Genomic DNA, 21,156 nt, shown 5'->3' with positions numbered 1-21,156 from the left:
TTTTTCTGCTTAATGAACTAGTTGTTTTGTGTCCATTTTGTTTTCCATAATTAGAATTATTTATGATATGATGCAGTTGAATTATTTATTAATTTGGATTATAACTAAAGTAGAAGAATCAAACATATATAAGTTTATTCCTAGTTAAGCACTTAAGCTCATTTTTTCTGCTTAATGGAACAAGTTAATCTGTGTCCATTTTCCTTTCCAGAATTAGAATTATCTATGATATCATGTAGTTTCCATTTCCTTTCCTGATATGGAGTAAGTTACTTAATTTACTTGTTAAAAAGCTCATTTCTTGCTGCTTAATCAACATCTTTATCTCATTTTATTATATACTTTGAATTATTATTAATTAGTGACTAGTTAAACCATTTATAGAACTAGACTAAGACTAATTTGATTTCCTGATTTAGCAGTCATTTGTTCTGTTCTATATAAATCAAACACACCCTTAGAAAATGAGTTGGAGGAAGTTAAAGAGTTTTTACTGTTCTATATCACTATTTCTTCAATATGGTTCTGAAGATATTATTTCTTCAGTTTTTCTGCCTTGTTATTTTGATATCATCTTCCTCATCTTCCTCATTATCTGATTTCACTAACACATCAAATGGCATTGATTTGAAGCTTCAACAAGCTGAAGCTGATCCTGTGATAGTCAAAGTAAGCAAAGATGCATCTTCAAAGTTCAAGACTGTTCAAGACGCCCTGAATAGCATTCAACAACCGAACAATAAGAGAGTCATTGTTTCAATTGCTACTGGAGTTTATAGGTAATTTAGTTCATGATTTAGTTTGAAGTTATTTTTTAGAAGATTAAGTTATTTTCCACCAAAACAAGGTTGAGATATTTTCCACTATATGGTTGATGACTGCAAACAACGTTAAGTTATTTTCCACTATATGCTAAATTTTTCTGTTAATCATAAAACATTGCTTGATGATGATTGATGGCCAAAGCAAGAGAGAAAACAGATTTCTTAAGTCATTTCTTGAAGTATAATGATCTAATTATTCTGTATACATTTCAAACTCATAGTTTTGTTGTATAAATTTCCAACTTGAAGCCTCAGTTTCTATTTCAAACTTCTATAACATTTATAAGTATTTTGTTAAAGTGAATTGAACATAGAGTTAAATAATGGGAACTCGACTTGTTGGCCATAGTTATGTTGTATACATTTTATATTTAGAAATTGATTAGAACTCGACTTGTTGTCAAAAGTAAGAAATGGTGTGTTTTGGTTCTATTAGAGAGGTGAAACCAAAGAGAGTTTTACTATTTTATGCTATCTGCTGCATGCCTAATGCTGGTTTTGAGAGTCACAATGTTTTGGTTTGTTTCTTTTTCTTCTTCAATTGTTGTTTGCTAGGGCTTGATGGTAATTGTTGCATAATTCAAAGTGATCTACTCTTAGAGTCTTAATTACTTTGTGAAAGCAGTGTAATGTCTTTGCATTTAAACTTGCTTAAAATTTTCCAAGATTTGATTGTGATGTGTTCATTGTGAAGTGTTAAACAGGGCCAATTAAAAACTCAAGATTGAGTAAAACATTAACAGAAATAGGGCCAAAAGGGTTATTTGTGACGGGTACATTTTACATTTTGCTTTATCATTCCAATGGTCTAACAATTTGAATTCTTAGAGTTAATTGTTTTGAGTTTTATGCTATACGTATACTCTTGTAATAATTTAAGAAAATGAATGTAACTATATGTGTTGATATCTTGTTGGTGTCAAACACTCACAAATATCACATAAACTAGATGTCTTTGATATGAAGTGTCAGTGCTATGTATAACTTTTTGGAAGAGAATTGAACTTTTGGAATTGAATTGTTGTTGAATTTTATGATATAATGCAATGTGGTTAGATTTTTGTCGTTATAGAGTTTGATAAGCATTTATGCTTTTGTGCTATAAGCACTTAATTAAGTTGTTTACCCAATTTTGAGAGTAGTTGTTGGATAAGTCGTGGTTGTTGGAACTTGGAAAAATGGAACATGGTGTATCTGTATTCTGTTTTAATTTGCTATATAATTTTTTTTTTAATTTGAACCTGTATATTAAATATTTAGGTAATGCAATCTGATTAGAATTTGCTAAGAGCTTTGCGAGGTCTAGAATAGTTATTGGATAATTTAATGCTGTTGGAATGATGGAAATAATATATGTATATGTATCTGTATCTGATTTATGTATAATTTAGAAATTGATTAGAACTCGACTTGTTGTCAAAAATAAGAAATGGTGTGTTATGGTTCTATGAGAGAGGTGAAACCGTAGAGAGTTTTACTATTTTATGCTATCTGCTGCATGCTTAATGCTAGTTTTCAAAGTCGCAATGTTTTGGTTTGTTTCTTTTTCTTCTTCAATTGTTGTTTGCTAGGGTTTGATGGTAATTGTTGGATAATTTGAAGCGACCTACTCTTAAGAGTCTGAATTACTTTGAGAGCAGTGTAATGTGTTTGCATTTTTTGGAAACTTGCTCAAAATTTTCCAAGATTTGATTGTGATGTGTTCATTCTGAAGTGTTAAACAGGGCCAATTAAAAACGCAAGATAGAGTAAAACATTAACAGAAATAGGGCCAAAAGGGTTATTTGTGATGAGTACATTTTACATTTTGCATAAGCTAGAACCTAGGCCAACAAGGGGATTTAGGGTTTTGGGCGTGAGCATGCTGTAATATTCAGTGACAACTGAGTGCCATTTGTTTGGCAAAGGGTCAAGTTTATCATGAGAGGAGCAAACATATATATGTGAGGAACCATTTTTTTTTAGGAATGCACCTATTATCTAAGTGCTGAAGTTTGGCACAAGGTAATAATGTAATATAGTAGACATATTAATTAAAATAGTCCCAAAGAGAAACGTCATGCATGTTTTGTAACTTAAAGTATAATGATCTCATTATTCTGTATACATTTCAAACTCATAGTTTTGTTGTATACATTTGAAGCCTCAATTTCTATTTCAAACTTACATTTTATCAGTATCTAGCTAAACTGAATTGAAAATTAATGTCGAAGTTGTATAACATGTTGTGATGATTTTTTTTGTTTTAGGGAGAAAATTGTGATTCCAATCACATTGCCGTTCATAACTTTCTTAGGGGATGCAAAGGGTAACTCAAAAATCACTTGGAATGATTCATATTCCACCATCGGAAGTGATGGGAAACCGTTGGAGACCTACAAGAGTGCAAGTGTTGCAGTGGAGGCTGATTATTTTATAGCCATCAACATGATTTTCAAGGTACTCAAAATAATTTACTTTATCGATTTTTATGCTCTTATTATACAATATTTCATGCTTTTGTAACTGTTAAGGATACAATATGAAAAAAATTGTGTAAGAAAATCATAATTAAAAAAATAAGTTATAAGTATGATAAAGATAGTTACTCACCAAATTATCTTGCTTCTTAAAACAGAATACTGCATATTTTCCGACAAAGGTGGAACAAGCAGTTGCAATTCGAGTCACTGGAAACAAAGCTGCCTTTTACAATTGCTTGTTCTATGGGGTCCAAGACACTCTATATGACCACAAAGGACTTCACTATTTCAAGAATTGCTATATTCAAGGAGCTGTTGATTTCGTCTTCGGCGATGGGACGTCCCTCTACGAGGTATTCTTCGTTTCAATTTTTGTATAGGGTCTTTGAAATTCATGCCGGTGTCACCATGATTGCATTGGATACTTTTAGTAAAAGGCAGTTTATTTTATTATCCCGTGCCATTCTGTCTGTTTTTTTTTTGTTCTTCTACTGTGCTTACTAGCGTGTAGGCGAAGGTGGTTCTGTTACCGACCGCATTGCAGGCCCCTGTTACGGATGCAGGGGCTTTGGTAGAGTTAAATTAGGCCAGAGGTAAATGAGGCTGTTGAAATTAAGCCCTATGCTGAAAATCAGGCTGTTACTGGGCCAGATAAAATTGAGGCTGCTGAAATTAGGCCTAAGCCAGCTGTGTGGAGAGTCTAGACGCGTAGAGGAAAGAAGAATCTAGAGGGGGGGTAACTTATTAGTGACATGGCGCGTAACTTCAGGAGGTTGTTAGAGAGTGGGGAATATAGTGTGAGGGGAGGGGAGGGGAGACAATAGGTATGCATGATTATTTCTATCATTGTAGTAGAATTCTTTCTCTGGATGAGCATTTCTGAGGAAAAAACCTATCGTCTTATTTAGAGATAACATAGCAATGTTGTTTTGACAATTGTAAAGCTTTCTGATTTCGGTTTTATTATTAATTTAGTATAGCTTCGATGTAATTGTCCTCTTCCTCCCCTTGTAAATACAATTATGGTTCTCACCGACCTCACCCCTTGTACGGAGGTTAAAATTAGTTTAAAATTAAGTAATTTTTTCTGTAGTTGGGTGTTTAAAGCAAATCAGTTTGTGCAGGTTCAAAGTTAGATGCTAGTCCAAGGCTTGATTCTAAGACTTTCACTTTGTGTTGGTGTTGTATCTTCTTAGCTTCTAGTGGTGTTCTGGTTTGTTGTTCTTTAATTCAATTTTCTGTTTAGGATGTGGTACTGTGCTGGGTCTTTGCTGCCCTCTGGTGGATCTTAGCGAAGGCTTTGTAACCATGATATGTTAGATGTATAAGTCAGGAGCAAATCATGTGCTTAAGAGATGTATTTGTTAGATTTTGCAGTAACTCTGTACTTTACCCCAATAGTGGGTAGTTTTCTACACATGGTGTAATTACTAGCTTTTATGCTATCATTGAATGAAATATCCTCTTTTCGACCAAAAAAAAAAATAGAAGGAAAATTGCTCTTCTCCCAATCAAAATTGCTCATTCCTACATAAACTACCAAAAATAACTCCAATGTGAGTTAACTCACGTTCGGTAAAACCAACATGAGTTAACTCACGTTCGATAATAATCAACATTAGTTATAGGGGAATTTTTGTGTTAATGTTACAAGTATAATCGAATTAAAGTGTGGTTTTGCTCCATTAAAAATCAACATTAGCAGTGGGATTTAAGTTCGTGGGAAATTAGAATTTTTTTTAACGGCAATTAACTCACGTTGGTTATTACCGAACGTCAGTTAAGCATGCTGGTTTTATCAAACGTGAGTTACTCACGTTGAAGTTATTTTTGATGGTTTAGGTGGGAATGAGTAATTTTGATTGGGAGAAGAACAAATTTTCATGTTGAAAACAATCTTTTTGGACAGTCTAGAATAGTTCCCTTCCAAATCATCATTTTTGTGGTGCATGAGTGACCCCTTTGTAAAGTTTTCAAGTGCGTAGTGCAAAGAAACCAACTTCTTATTTTGACTATGCTATATAGCAACATCTCTTGGGCAAAGAGTATATTTTCCCACTATCTTTGTAATAATTTTGTAATTAACATTACAAGGAGAAATGGGTCGAAACTAGTTCATAAATTGAGGGTTATATCCACCTTAGAGATAGGACAAATACAAGTACAATTTACCTCTTGAATAAGTGTTGGATTATTCAAGGTTGAATGAGCAAAATTACAAATGCTACTTGCCATAAATTTTCATCCATTTTGATAAAAATCCGTTGGTAAAACCATCAGACCCTCAAGATTTCCACACTCCCATTGCAAAAAGAGCTTCTTTAACTTCTTCATTACGTTAAGATTCCTTTCAAAAGTACTATGTCTTCATCATTTATATTAAAATCTCAACCTGGGTTGTCATTAAAATAATTTTTTACATGGAGTGCACGAAACATTCATTTTTCAACAATCTCTGTTTTATTTGTTAAAATCTATGCAATTCTTACCATTTTATGGGTGACTTATTTGTAAAACGTAGAATCTACATTGATTTTACTCAATAAAAGAGTGAATATTAAAATGCGTGTTGCAAAGAAAGGGTTCCTAACAAATTCTTTTATTTCTTCATTTTGATCTTAGATCTTGAATTTTGTTGCATTGTTTTGTTTTTTTGTTTTTTTTTTTCCGCTTAAAAGTCTATTTTTTTCTTTGGTTAAATGGATCAAAATATATGTTTTGATCTTAGATCTTAAAAGACTTATTGTTCTACTTGACAATAAGTCTTAGAAACGCATGGCTTCTGCTTGAGCGGAAGCAAAACAAAGTATATGAAATGTAATTTATTGAATAAATAGTCAATTTCCCCCCTGAAATTGTAAGTTTCATCAATTACCCCCCTGAAATTAACAAAACTTCAAATACCCCCCTGAAATTTCACAACGTTAGTCAATTTACCCCCTCCGTCAAATTTTTCTGTTAGTGAACATGACGTTTTGCAAATACCCCCCTGAAGTTTTGCACTTATGTGCAAAATGCCCCACAAACTTAAAAATTTATATTATTTTTTCTTAAAAACAAACAATTAATAGTTAAATATTAAAACTAACTATTAATTTTGGAATTTGGAAAAATTACATGCATATATACATCAAAATAGGCTCCAAAATAGGGAAAAATATGTATTTTTTAAAGTGACAATAATGGGATGATTTGTGGATTAATATTGGGGGTTGTGTAATTTAAATGGTTTGAGCAAATTGTTGAAGGAGTTGGAGGAGTTAAAAGACTAAGATGGTGAAGGAGAAAATATAAATTTAAATTTGATTATTAATTTGTTTATAAACCTCTAAAAATAATAATTTGTCTATTAGAAATAACCATTATTGTCACTTTAAAAATACACATTTTTCCCTATTTTGATATGTATATATATATATATATATATATATATATATATGTAGTTTTTCCAAACTTCAAAATTAATAGATAGTTTAATATTTAACTAGTAATTGTTTGTTTTTAAGAAATAAATAATATAAATTTTTAAGTTTGGGGGGCATTTTGCACATAAGTGCAAAACTTCAGGGGGGTATTTGCAAAACGTCATGTTCACTAACAGAAAAATTTGACGGAGGGGGTAAATTGACTAACGTTGTGAAATTTCAGGGGGGTAATTGAAGTTTTGTTAATTTCAGGGGGGTAATTGATGAAACTTATAATTTCAGGGGGAAAATTGACTATTTACTCTAATTTATTAAAAACGAAGCGTTTCTAATTTACAGGTGAACATTGAAGATCATATCATACCACAAGTTACAAAATTTAAATATCTCAAGTCTATAGTACAAAATACAAGTTACAAAATTTAAATATCTTAGGTCTATAGTACAAAACGATGGATAAATTGAAGAAAATCTAAACCATAAGATTCAAGCTGGATGGTTGAAATTAAGTAGTGCCTCAGGTGCTTTATATGACACAAAAGTACCATTCAAGTCGAAGGGAATTTTTTTAACGGGTCGCGGTAAGATCGACGATGTTGTACGTGATAGAGTGCTGGTCAATTTAGTCTTACATTAAACCCCAGAAGGAGAAACCAAAGTGTTTGGTTCACGATTTTTTTATTAATTATAATTAATTAATGCAATTTATTCAACAAATTTGTTGATTGATACTTGTTGATTTTTTGTTATGAGCAATTGCGGAAACAATAGCCAGTCCGATAGCTGGTTTTTTCAAATTGCTATGAAAGAAGAGGAGAAAAGGTGGGCAAACTGTGGGGCAAAAATGGTTAATAAAATTAGGTAGGTTAAAATCGTACAATTAAAAATGTTTAAAAATCAAAAGTGTAATTAAGCAAAAACCTTTTTTTTTTCCTAGGAATTAAGCCAATAACCAACTTAAGAATTTTTCTAATTACACCCCGTATATTCCTGGTTACACCCCAAAATGATAAAATTATCCTTACATAAAATTTGATTTTGAAAAAGCATCTTCCTTTTTTCTTGGTTACACTCCAAAACCCTTCTTCTTTCTTTTCTCTTTCAAAACCATACTTCTCCAAGCAAGATTTATCCCTTCTATGCAATTTCAAAGAAATTTCAAAGCAAATAAGGTTAGCAAGTTGTATTCTTCAATCAATTATGTTTTTCTTGTTATGGGTTCCCTAATTATAAGCTTTTTCTGGGTTTAATTTGTGTTTTTCTTGTTTCTACGATTATGTATTTTTCTTTTTCTTGTTCTGCGATTTTTTATTGTAGTTATTTTTGAATTTGATTTCGTTTCGATCAGGCCAATTCGATTTCCAGGTTTGTTGTGTGTTCTTCTCCATATGATGAAATCAATTTTAGATTTTGTTACTGCTTTATATTTTCTGTTGCATGATACTCGTTCTTTTTTGTTTTAAGGGATGTTGGTTCACCATATTTTAGCAAAATAGAAGACTTATTTTAAGGTTCCTAGGTTCTCATGTCATTAGATTCACCATTTTAGCATGGTAATAGATTTATCAATATAGTTTAGCATCTATTCCAACATCTTTATGAACAAATTCGTCAATCCTTTTTTTTTTTTTTTTTTTTGTGGTGGTTCGGGTTTGAACTCAGACCTTGCATATATTATGTATTGTCTTTACCAACTGAGCTAAGCTCACGAGGACCGTCATTCATATCTACTCTTATTTGATGATTACGTCTTATATACTTTCCAAAATCAATATATGGAAGTGGTAAACTAAGTTTAAGTATACATACTTAAACTCAATTTAAGTAGGTCATGTAAATTGAGTTTAAGTATACACATACAAACTTAATTTAAGTAGGTCATATAAACTTAGTTTAAGTAGGCGATGTAAACTGAGTTTAAATGTACATACTAAAAATTCAACATTGTTCAATGATTCTACGTATTCTTATTTTAAGTATGTACATATAATCTCAGTTTAAGTATTTACATGAACCTACTTAAACTGAATTTAAGTGAACGTTAGCAATGTAAATTGAAACCGTCGTAATAAAGTTGAACAAAAAAAAAATTGAAACTAGCATCATTGAAAAAGAAGAAGAAATTCACTTACTTATATGCAATTGAGTTTGGATGAGAGATGTTTTGATTCACTCTTTAATCTTCCATGTTGATTGATTGAACATCGATGATTGTTTCATCGTTTGTGGGTGAAATTTTAGAGTGACATTGAATGAAATCAAGGCTTTAAGAAAATTTATAGAAAAAGACAGTTTTTGTATTATTGTAAACTTTTAAGTAAATTTGTAATATATGGGTTGTGAATAGGAAAATTCCTAACGCTACTCAAAAAACATTTTTTTTTTAACAAGCAAAAATAGATTATATTAACACTACTATAGCAGTCTCCTCAGCACAAGATGTGCCGAAAAACTACTAAAAAAACAATCCCTTCACACCAAATACAAAAAGTGTATATCCAATGTGTAAACATGACAAAGGACTCGACCACCACAAATGTTCACCAAATACAAAGCTTTCCTTTTTTGCTTTCAACCACCACAAAAAAAAAAAAAAAAATTTACTTTGTCTAGTAGTTGTTCTACAGAGCATTCTTTCTATTTAAATAATCTATTGTTCCGTTCGGTCCATAAAATCCAAGCCGCAAGAAGCCAAATCAGCTGAAGAAAAGACCTCCACGGTTTCAATCCCCCTGTATAATTAGTAAACTGAATAGAGTGATCTGAAATATCATCATGCTCAACACCATCGAAACTAATCCAAAACCGCACTAAAGGCCATAATGACCGAAAACAAGTATACGACAAAAACAAGTGACGGGCATCCTCCACCTGACCGCTACTCAAAAAACATTATAGTGCTTTCACATGATCAAGAATCAAATCAAATAACTATAGTGCTTATGTGTCTTATTTTTTTAATTTTTTTTTTGTGATGGTCGGGGTTTGAACCTCGGATCTTGCATATATTATGCATTGTTTTTATCAATTGAACTAAACTCACGAGGACGCTTATGCATCTTATATAATTGAGGAAACGATTTTGTGATTTTCGTATTTTATTTTTATAATTTCTAGAAAAGAAAAACAGAATCAGATTAAAACTTACAAAAGTATCTTTCTCTTAAATTGATTTAAAATACTAAAAAATGATTTACTTTTCTAAATAGACAATGTTTAGTTTTTTTTTTTTTTTTTGAGAAGAGAACCCTACACATTTATAATTAAATTTGCTATAAATTAAATTAGCAGTCCTATACTCTCCTATATAGTATGTATATTCTTTTGGTAAAGTTTCTAATTTTAATTTATTCCTTGGACATTATCTTTACATGTCCACCATCTCTTTGTTTGAACCTGATTCAACGCTTACGGCTAAAATCAGCAACTCATATGGTTGACGTGTTCAAATCAAAATCAAAATAAAAAATCAAAGTCATGAAACTGAAAAACAAACAAGTTTCCAACTTTAGAAATCCCTGATTCCCTAATCAACTTCCATGGTAAGAAAACTCACCAAAAATACCCCTGGTTCCATTTTTAAATGTTGCGTGTACATTAATTTTTCTTATATACATTTTTGAATTTTTTTTAATGATTAAATAACGTATTATATAATTGATAAACAATAATGAATATTACTTTAAAATGATTAATAAATAATGTTATTTTTAAAATGGTTCACTAGTCCCTCTCAAAAACAAAGTTTCACTAGTCATATAATAATATATTTATTCTTCAAAAAACAAGTTATTGTCAACGAATATTTGTGAAAACTTTTATTTACATTGTCAATAGGTAATAACTAAATTAAGTCAGATGGGAATACTTTTTCTTTTTTTGAAAGCATACTTGTCAACTTTTTTGTTTGTCGAAATTTTAGTGCATACTTTTCTCTTTCCAACCTTAGTGATATTAATATACAAGCTATTTTATAATAAAATTTCATGATAGAAATAGTGAAAATCATGTACCAAAAAAAAAAAAAAAGAAATTTTGAAAATCAAGTTAATATTCTTTTCGTACAAAAAGTGAATATTCTTCTTTTATATATTTTTTTTCTTATGTCATTCCAAGGTTAATTTAATTTAAACTATCGAAATTAAAAATGATTTTTTGACTAATTAAAAAATGTTCACTCACATCAACTTCAACCAAGCTATACAAATAAAAACTTTTTGCACTTTAACCTTATTATAATCAGCATAAGTGGAAAGAACCAATGTATCAGTAACTTTTTTTTTTATTTTTTTTGACTAAATCCAATGTATTAGTAATTAACAAGGCATTTTTAACCTTATTAATAAGTTAAATTCAACTCAATGAAAAAAAAATCATAATTTAATATCTATGGTTCAGAGTATCTCAGTGTGTGTTACACGTATATAAGCATCTTTATTATTATTTTTTGACCAGTCGTATAAGCATCTTTATTATTATTTTTAATATTTTGCGTGTCATTATCCTTTTTATTTTGTTTAAATCCTGACTCAGATTTACCTTAGTTTTCGGATCCTCTTTGTTGTTTATGAAAAACAAACTAATGATTAATATAAATATCATAACCTACGAAGCTTCATAGATTCCACCTTCTAGTTTTTTTTGGCACATTTCATAATCTAAAACAAATATTCTTTTCACATTAACTTTTTTTATATATTTTTTTTCACGTGGTGTATGAGATTTAGTTTCATTTGATTTTGGTTTCTGGGCCATTAAAACAAAGCAAATCAAAGTGTTTAGAATTGTGTAGAATTCAAGGGTGAGAGAGAAAAAGAAAGGTGAAGGTATAAAAATTTTATCAAGGATGAAGAGGTTACCAGGTGTTGATTATGAATTGCAGAAGAAATTGGATGCAAAAATGGATGAAGTTCCTGCTAGAAGACAAGCTCGTGAGGCTTTTAAGGATATTCAGCTTGGTATTGACCATATATTATTTAAGGTATTTATGTCTTTGCTTTTGGTTTTTGTTGATGGAATAATGAAATTGATGAAATAAATGAAACCCTATTTTTTTTATTGAATTCTTAAAGTTGGTCTGGTTTTTGTTATTAAATTTTTATTCTTCTTGAGTTTTTGTTTCTGGGAAGATTGCATTTAGTTGGTGATGTTTTTTTTGTAGTGCACTGAAATTGGTGATGTTGTTGATATAACCTTGATTAAATACACGTGATTACGTTAAAAAGACGTGTCTAGTATCTGATATATGTTACGGTATAATACCAAATGATTACATTTAAATAATTTATTTTCCAAATTTATTATCAATATCAACGTGTTAGTTTTCGGTGTTGTGTTTGGTATATGTGTCTGGGTCATAGACATAGTTTTAGGTTTGAGGTTTTAGTACAAGGTTGTTTTGAGATCATGTCCCTTAATATGGTTACGTAGGGTTGAGTTAATACCTTGACTTTCAGATTGGTAGTTGGTGGTACTTCTTACTCCCAAGAGGGTAGGTGACACTTGAAAGAGAGAGAGAGGAACTGTTCTAGTTTCTAGCTATTTAATGATAGGTAGTACAGTACTTTTCATCTTCCAATAAAAAAAATTCTCCATGTTTTTTATGTGCACTTGTACTTGCATAAATATTCAATTTAGTCCGTCACAAACTCGAACACCATATTCTCCTCAACTGTTACATTTCGGTCTCAATTCTTTATTCGTTTGAAATCGTAATGTAACGGTTGAGAAAAGTGTTGTGTTAAAAGCCAATTTTGTCAGGATTAATATGTTATTAATTTATTATAAATAAGATAAATGTTACCATCAGCACATTTTCTATTATCACTTCTTGTTCAGTCACATCCTACAAATATTTTACAATTTTTATCCAATTACATCAAAAATTTGTTTAATATTTTTAATTAAGTGTGAGAGAGGGGATTGGTTTATTATCAAACATGGTTCTGTACTAGACATTGTGGTACTGTTGTTTGATTTATGTGATTGACTTTATCTGATTAATTAAAAAAAAAGCTTTTGTTGTTGTTATTGTTGTATTCAATGTGGCATGTTTTGTTTTACTCTAATTGCATCATATGTACTTCCTTAATCCTTTATTTTGGCATTAACATTTTGCATCACATCACATTATTTGGGAAGGGAATGGTTACTTATTTTATCTGATGTGCTATTTAACTTGAAGATAGTAAATTTTATTTCATTTAAATATAAACAACAATAATTTTATTTGTTTATGTTTTGCAGACTCCATGTGATAGAGATGAAAGAGGTAAATAGTTTAGTTTGAAATGGTAAATATACAACTTGGTCTTGAAGTTGTACGGTATATCACTAATAATTTGAGAAATTGAAAGTGATTGAATGAAACCACATGTGTCGGACCGAGACGTTCAATTTAAAGTATAAGTGCTACATAGCTCATCAAGTTCACCTTATCATTGTTCTTTGTTATTAATATAATATGATAACATAATGTGTATGCTTTGAAACAGTCTTATGAGGTGAACTCAAAAGGGATTGAGATCTTTTGGAAAAGTTGGCTTCCTAAGGAATCTAAGCCAAAAGCAGCAGTATTTTTCTGTCATGGATATGGAGACACTTGCACTTTTTTCTTTGAAGGCATGTAACTGATATTCAGAACTTATGATAGCTATAAGCTATGAAGCATGGATACATACACAAACACCAGACACGACACAGACACCGACACGTCGGCACTGCTAATAATTTGAGAAAATCACATAATTTAGTGTAATTATGTGTCGGTGTAGTGTCAGACACGTGGGACATGCCTAATCCGAGGAGTGTCCGTGCTTCATAGGCTATAAGTAACTAAATTGAGTTATCTTGTGGATTATCAACTCAATCATGTGTTACATTGGAACCATTTGCAGGAATAGCTAGAAAACTTGCATCATGTGGATATGGAGTTTTTGCTATGGATTATCCAGGATTTGGTCTTTCAGAAGGTCTTCATGGCTATATTACTAGTTTTGATCAGCTTGTTGACGATGTCATTGAGCAGTACTCCAAAATCAAAGGTACTTAGGTTCTATTTGGATAAACAACTAATTAATCGTGTATATATCATTAGCGTTTAATCGTTTATCATATACGTGTTTATGTACAACATTTTCTATAACAAAAGAAAAACTCGAACTGTTTTTGTGTAAGTTAAAAGCTGTTTCATAAGCTAGTCTGATGAGCTTATGGAAGTAAATGAAAACAGCTCATAAACTTAGGCGGCGGAGTTTAAATCCCCTCGAAGACCGTTGTAAAATGCTAAGGTTTGGTGCTATGAAGTAACTAAGGTATTGATGCTAAGGTTTGGTTTATTTGTATGACAGAAAATCCGGAGTTCAAGTCTCTTCCATGCTTTCTTTTCGGCGAATCTATGGGCGGAGCTGTTGCGTTGAAGGCACACTTCAAACAACCTAAAGCATGGAATGGTGCAATTCTTTGTGCACCAATGTGTAAAGTAATTTTTCTCAACCACAGTCATGGTTAAGAGTTGTGAAATGGTTTGTTTATAACCTACATTTAACCTGCAACTTTTTCGTAGATTTCAGAGAAAATGGTTCCACCAAAGTTGGTTGTAAAAATGCTAATTGCTATGTCCAATGTTCTTCCGAAGAATAAGTTGGTCCCGACAAATGATATAGGAGATGCAGCATTCAAAGATCCAAAGAAGAGGGAACAGGTTCGTAGGCCTAACAATGATGCCTCCTTTTCGCGCTAATTTCCTTTCGACACTTTTGATGCATTATTTTTTGGTTAATATGTTTATTAGCAGCTTCTTGACAGTGGCACTTATCTAATGTCTATGCAGACACACTATAATGTTATTAGTTACAAGGATAAACCGCGCCTGCGGACTGCTGTAGAACTGCTTAAAACTACTGAAGAAATCGAACAAAAATTGGAAGAAGTATGTACTCAACTTGTCACTCATGCATCTACATTTTCTTGTTACACTTTTTCGGATTTAGTTAGACCGTAAGATATTATAAAAGTCTATCGTCACGTTGAGGCAACGCTTAAAAGGGTTGAAGTACATCTTGTACCGCGTTGTTTATAAAAAATAACCTGCATTATCGACATGTTATGTTTTGTGACGTATATTTCTATTATAAGTGAAAAGAAAATTTATTAATTTTCACATGTAATGACTATGTTTATAGGTGACTCTACCATTATTCATTCTTCATGGAGAAGCTGACACAGTGACTGATCCATCAGTGAGCAAAGCATTGTATGAAAAAGCAAGCTCTTCAGACAAGAAACTTGAGCTTTACAAAGATGCTCAACATGCCCTAATTGAGGGTGAGTCTGATGAAACAATTACTCAAATTCTTGGTGACATCATTTCTTGGCTTGATGAACATAGCTTGAAACATAATATTGAAACTTCCTAGATAAGAAAGAAACAAACACAATCAATCTTGTTCTTTTACAATATTTTTTTGTTACATGATCATAGTCATGTTGTATATGAATAAATATATAACGTTTATTCTTTATTACATATATGAAAAAAAAGGTTAAGTTATACCTTATGTTTAAATTTCACTTGGGTTCTTCAAGTTTTTTTCTTTTCATTTTGGTCACTTAAATTTTAGAGAAAATTACTCCTCTCTCCCTTCAAAAATAATAATATTGCAACCCGTCCTCCCCTCATGTTTCATAATATACACAATCATCACATCAAAGATGTTGAATTAAATATTTTGATTCAAATTTATATTCTGCCCATTTTTTTTTTGCACGGTATAGATGTCACATGTATAGATGTTCAAATAACACAACTCTATCTTCTATCTTCCTCTTTCCATTATCAAGAATTCATTTCGTCAACCATTGTCACGGCGATGTTAATATATTCGCTTAATTTTTAACAAGTTGTGTGGAAAAGATATTTTGTACTGTTCTATTGTCGATGTTTGTGTTGGAGTTTCGAAATGACGGGTGGATTATTCGGAGACCTACTTTGAAGCTTGGGAGACAAGCAAGAGAATATAACTACTCCTTTGATGGCCAAGAAAATCGATAAATGAATTAGGCAAAAAAATATTATTTTTGTAAAATAAAAAATTGTTTAACAAGGTTAAAAGAAGGTTCAAGAAATAATATCTATTTGATCAAGATAAAATAGATATTATAAAGAGTAGGGTTTTAAACTACAGTAGTGATTGATCAAGATAAAATTTATATCTATTTTACAAAGGCCCCAGTTAAGGTAAAATCCCTCGATCAATTGAGTCACCACACTGTAAAAAGTTGGTGCAATTTATACAAATGTCCCAATTTTACACACTAGAAGATCCATCGGAAAGGTTTGTGAGCACATGATTGTGTGAGCTCTCTCCAACCCTTCATAGATGGTGGATACAGTTTCGCTTATTTTGATGCTGGATTCAAACCTTTATCAATAAAATTTATTTATTGAAAAAAAAAGATTGATGGAGTTTAATACAAGGAATTATAGAAATTTTGTTATAGTTTCATTAATTTGAAAGAAGCATACGACATAGTGTATGAATACAATGTATAAATACCATACAAAACATCTACTACTATTCAAATTTGACCTAAATCAACTCGGCTTCACACTTTTGAGGCCAAATTCATTGGAGAATTGCTGTTTTGACATCAATTGTTTTTTAAAAATGTATGGAAATGACAAAAAAATCAACGGTAGTTAATTATTGTCGGGTTTTATTGGTCATTTACATGTGTTTCTGGAAAATTATTGTTGTGAGAATAACAACTCTCAATCCACTAATACATAGTTTCAAATACGGTAAACATAAAAACAGGTGATTGAACAAAAATAGTTAATAAGATAGAACCCTGGGATGATAGGACCCACCATATCTTTGTTCGCAATGACTAAGTAGTCAATTGATTCTACACACATCATAATCCATCCAACCCATTTATCAGATAACCCCATTTTGCACATTACATCTTTAAGATAAGATCAGTCTATCCCGTCATATGCTTTACTAATGTCTAACTTTAGTGCAACACTTTTCTCATTATCTCTCGTCTTCGTCTTCATATAATGAAACAACTCGATAGTCATTAGTCAATAATTACTAGTGCATTATTGAGAACGGATCTACGAGGCACAAAAATAACATTGTTATCCTAAAAATAACACTGTTACTCATTAGTCAATAATATTTTTAATGAATATTTCAATTATGCATAGAAGTTAATTTTATACCTGATAGTTAATTATGAATTAATATTAGATTTAGAAGATATACAAGATCGTGTATCTTTGAAAATATTATTTTCTTACATAATGTTAAAAAAATACAGCACTATGATTATATATAATTTGATTATTAACTTTTTCTTTTTTGGATCAAATTGTGAATAAGTTATAACAACATAGCTATATTTTAGTAGTAGTTACATTACCAAAAAATAACTACTAAAGCAAAGGAAACATGCGGAGAGCCATTAAAACATTGCCAAATCTAACAAACAATCCAAATTTCATTTCCACCACAATTCATGCAATGTCACCCTCTTCCCTTTCATCTCTCCCAAACCAAGAACAAGAAAAACAAAAAGAAACACTCCTTCAAAGGAAAATAGAAAATTTTAAAACATTAAAATTGTGAGAGTGAAAGAGAAAATGGGTTCATATACCTTCTTCTCTTCCATTCTCTATTTTTTTCCTCCTAGCCACATTGGTCTCATCTTCCCAATTCATATCTGGTACATTAATTTTTTAATATGATTAATCATGCATATTTAGATATTCATGTTTATTAAAATTGGTTTATATTGGTTTGAGTTTTTGTTTTTGTTTTGACACAGATGGCGTATTTGGGTCTGGAGCATCTAGTGGACGTGCCCTTCTACAAGCTAAGAAACGTAATTAACATTTTTGTTATGAATGTGTCTCTTTTGATTTTACTTCTAGTTTTATCTTTTATAGGTCACCATGACATTATTTATGGTCTTCATTCATCTTCAATTTATTTATGGTTTTCATTCATCTTCAATATGGGTTTGCTTTGAATTAAAATTAAGAAATCATAATGTAACAAGGTACCTTAAATGATGTTGGTTCCATTGATGATAACTTGTTTTTTTTTTTTTTTTTTGGTTTGATTAAAATATGATCATCTAATTTCATTAGCAATATAATCATAAACTTGGTATTTTTTTTCTCATGATATGTGCAATTAACAAATTTGTTCATTATATTGACAATTCTCCATTTAGAGGGTGTTGTTTAATACCATGGTTGGAAAATTATTTCCATGAATTAAGAGGAAATAACCTCATTTAGAGGGTTTCCCTCAAAAAAAAAAAAAAACCTCATTTAGAGGGAATTGAGCAAAATTATTATTTTTTTATCTTGAAAACTCATTTAACTCTAGGAATATAGAAATGATTTTGTTCATATGTGGATCGACAATAATTTTGGTGGCATCACAGTGTGCCGTTACACTTTAAAACTTACAACAAATTATTGTGTCAGTGTGATTTCGTCAAACTCATCATGACTTCAAACATGTACCTAGAAGATACATATTCACTCTATACTTTCCTTTTCATTTTTTCAATACCAAACTTCTTTTGTAGTTTTTCAATCAATTGTTGATCCAATAAGTGAATTATTTTTTATTAAAAAAACTTGTTGAATTAGCTTGTGGAATTAATTTTGAGACTCAGAACTACACAATCCTAACAAGTCAATGTAAAGGACCACAATACCCTCCAAAGGTTTGCTGTGATGCATTCAAACAATTTGCTTGTCCACATGTTGATGAGATCAGTGACTTGACAACTGATTGTTCTAATGTTATGTTTAGTTACATAAATCTTTATGGAAAATATCCACCTGGCTTATTTGCTAATCAATGCAAAGAAGGAAAAGAAGGTCTTGATTGTGAAAATGTTAAGATAACTAATACTACTAACCCTTCTAGTAGTGTTCATGTGGCTGCTCCTCATTATATGTTGATAGTTTCAATTGTTGGTTTCTTTGGATTAATTTTCCATTTGTTCTAAAGGGTAAAAATGTCAAGGAAAAAAAAATCTCTTGTATCAAATGAGGTGCACCTTTCATGTGTAATGGTGGATAATTTTATTTTCAGAACAAGCAAGAAAAGTATATTGATTATTAATTATTGAAGTTTTATATGTTTATTTTGTTGTATGTACTTGATTATTATAAACTACTATGTGTGGATTTGGGCAAATGGATTTTCTGCGGTTAAATAGTGACCGCAGAAAGATCTCAACAATTTGATTTCGATCAATAGTTTATACTTATGATGTTTTTGATTTATTTGTTGTCCTTTGGCTAGCTTGGTACATGTTTGGGTTTTTTTTACCTAAATTTTGCTGAAACTTGATTTAAGAGGATATTGCTTTTGCAAAATTCAGTTTGTGAAATGAAAAATTCATTAATGTTTGCAAACTTTAATCCAAACATGTAAACTGCATGATAACTATGATATGATGCAATTATCATTTACTAAAATTTCACTTAATTGCTAGCACAATTCTCTAAAAGAATTAGTAAATCCCTAAGACATGTCAAGTGATAAAATTTGTCACTAGGTTTATTTTAAAAGTGTTGCCCTTTTATTAATTTTTACAATAGTTAAAATATACATACACATTGTCTTAGAAAAGGATAACTCATTTTATTTCATAAAAAATAATAGAGAAAATATAATTTAAAGGGTAGTAAAACTTCGCATTCGACCATTGGGCAACAAAGGGAAAAATCTGTGTATGAGCTTGAATAAGATGACCAAGACTGTCATAAAAACAAATATTAATACCAAACCTCCCTTCAAGTTGAAAAAGAGCACAATTAATGTTACACTCGAGTCATTGATTAGAGGGGGAATGTGTGCATCATCAAGAACATGATTGCACAACATATAATCCCAAACCATATCTAATGTTAGGCTTCAAGTGGTGGTTACATTAACATGATTTGGTCCACACAAACAAGCATTACGTGAGCGTTAAATACTCCACAAAATAGATAAAAAGCGAAAGATTTTCAGCATCAAGATTTGTAAGGATATTGAAAATAGATGAGGGGTACAATATCAATCGATTTATGTTGCATAACACAAATCAATTGACATTGTACCTCTCATCTTTGCAAGTTGAAGAGGACATGAAGGAAACATTGAAGCATTCTTGAAATGTGTCTTTTAGTCGTCAATTAACATTCCCTCCAATTTTACCTTTATAAGTACTAGTTCAATTCTCTAAAGAGGTACATCTTTGAGACACATCAAGGGATATGTTTTGTTATAATTTCTTGTACAGATGATGATTAATTGTAAAAGAATGAATTTTTCATCAATAATATCAATTTTTTTTTTTTATAAAAGTTGTCCTTTTTATTCTCATTTTTACAATAGTTTAAAAGAAACATACGTATGTCTTTGTCATCAGTTTTTAAGGTTTCTTTGACGGAAGACTACGTCGAACCAATTACAAAAATAACTTAAAAGACCAATTCATTACAAACGTGAAATTTAAAGGACCCATCGTGTAATTTGGTGTGTGTGTGTGTGTGTGTATATATATATATATATATATATATATATATATATATATATATATAAAAGTTTAAAAGTTTAAAAGATTGAATGGAGAGGGGGAGAAAATCTACCATAGTCACAAATATAAATGAATAGTGTTTGGCGACATAAACATCAATTTTTTATTTTCCTAATAATAAAAAAGAAATCAATAATAAAATGAATTAGTCTTTTAAAAAAAAGGTTTTTGATGTATGTGTGTGACCAAATACTATTCATTTATATTTGTGTCAATACTAGAAATCTAGAATGCCTTTGCAGAGGGGTTATGTAACGCCCACTTTCGTTTAATCGTTATTTAATCGAGTTTAGGCAATTATATTATAATTATATAATATGTGCATGATTTTGATATGTTTTGATGATTTGATTGATGACGTGATAAGTTATGAGTTTTGGAGGATTTGATAAGATTAGAGAAATTATTTTATTGATAAATAGAATAAAGATTTGAAAATAATATAAAATATTTAGTTGAGGGCTGTTTTGATATTTTAGATAGTTTTGGGGGAGAAAGTGAAATAAGATAAGTAATTGAGAGAGGATATAAAAAGGCTAGACCTAGTTTTAGAAAAACTGATTGTACGTGAAAACTTTTGGAAAAAGGGAGAAAAGCTTAGAGAGGAGCAAGAGACCAAGAGGGCTGCGAATTTCTTCATACAAGGTAAGGGTGGGACTAATAACTCAGTAGCATTAACCTCTGTAATTCTGATGATTAGTTGACAAAGTTAGGATTGATTTAGAGAAGTTTTGGAATTAGGTCAAAACCCTAAAATTTGAGAATAAACGGTAAAACTTGTTTAGATTGATGTAAGAATTGTCCTTTAACCTTAGAATATGTTTA

At 30.7% G+C, this 21,156-nt stretch overlaps 1 protein-coding gene across 3 annotated transcripts; it reads left to right on the top strand.

Moving 5' to 3' along the window:
• The first annotated feature begins 11,269 nt into the window (after window positions 1-11,269).
• Window positions 11,270-15,282, top strand: LOC11417168 (caffeoylshikimate esterase). 3 transcript variants are annotated; one of them, XM_003618849.4, is made up of 8 exons: window positions 11,554-11,692; window positions 12,958-12,982; window positions 13,206-13,332; window positions 13,608-13,754; window positions 14,061-14,191; window positions 14,276-14,413; window positions 14,543-14,641; window positions 14,895-15,282. In XM_003618849.4, exons 1-8 carry the CDS (start codon window positions 11,583-11,585, stop codon window positions 15,126-15,128), a joined length of 1,011 nt encoding a protein of 336 aa, XP_003618897.2. In that variant the 5' UTR covers window positions 11,554-11,582; the 3' UTR covers window positions 15,129-15,282. The 3 variants fall into 3 exon arrangements, with proteins under 3 accessions (XP_024641420.1, XP_003618897.2, XP_024641421.1); XM_024785652.2 differs by lacking the exon at window positions 12,958-12,982 and having other exon boundaries at window positions 11,270-11,692; XM_024785653.2 differs by lacking the exons at window positions 11,554-11,692; window positions 12,958-12,982 and adding an exon at window positions 13,060-13,113.
• The last annotated feature ends 5,874 nt before the right edge of the window (window positions 15,283-21,156 follow it).

Source organism: Medicago truncatula, chromosome 6 (genome assembly GCF_003473485.1).
Source record: "Medicago truncatula cultivar Jemalong A17 chromosome 6, MtrunA17r5.0-ANR, whole genome shotgun sequence".
Lineage (NCBI taxonomy): Eukaryota > Viridiplantae > Streptophyta > Magnoliopsida > Fabales > Fabaceae > Medicago > Medicago truncatula.
The sequence above is the reverse complement of the archived record's forward strand: the minus strand, read 5'-3'. Positions and strand labels throughout refer to the sequence as shown.

What these genes read in the sequence shown, in the direction of transcription:
- LOC11417168 (XM_024785652.2), top strand. Translation starts at nt 11,558, where the DNA reads ATGAAGAGGTTACCAGGTGTTGATTATGAATTGCAGAAGAAATTGGAT. An exon ending in TTGCACTTTTTTCTTTGAAG is followed by an intron (nt 13,333 to 13,607) that starts GCATGTAACTGA and finishes AACCATTTGCAG; the next exon opens with GAATAGCTAGAAAACTTGCA. An exon ending in GCAGTACTCCAAAATCAAAG is followed by an intron (nt 13,755 to 14,060) that starts GTACTTAGGTTC and finishes TTTGTATGACAG; the next exon opens with AAAATCCGGAGTTCAAGTCT.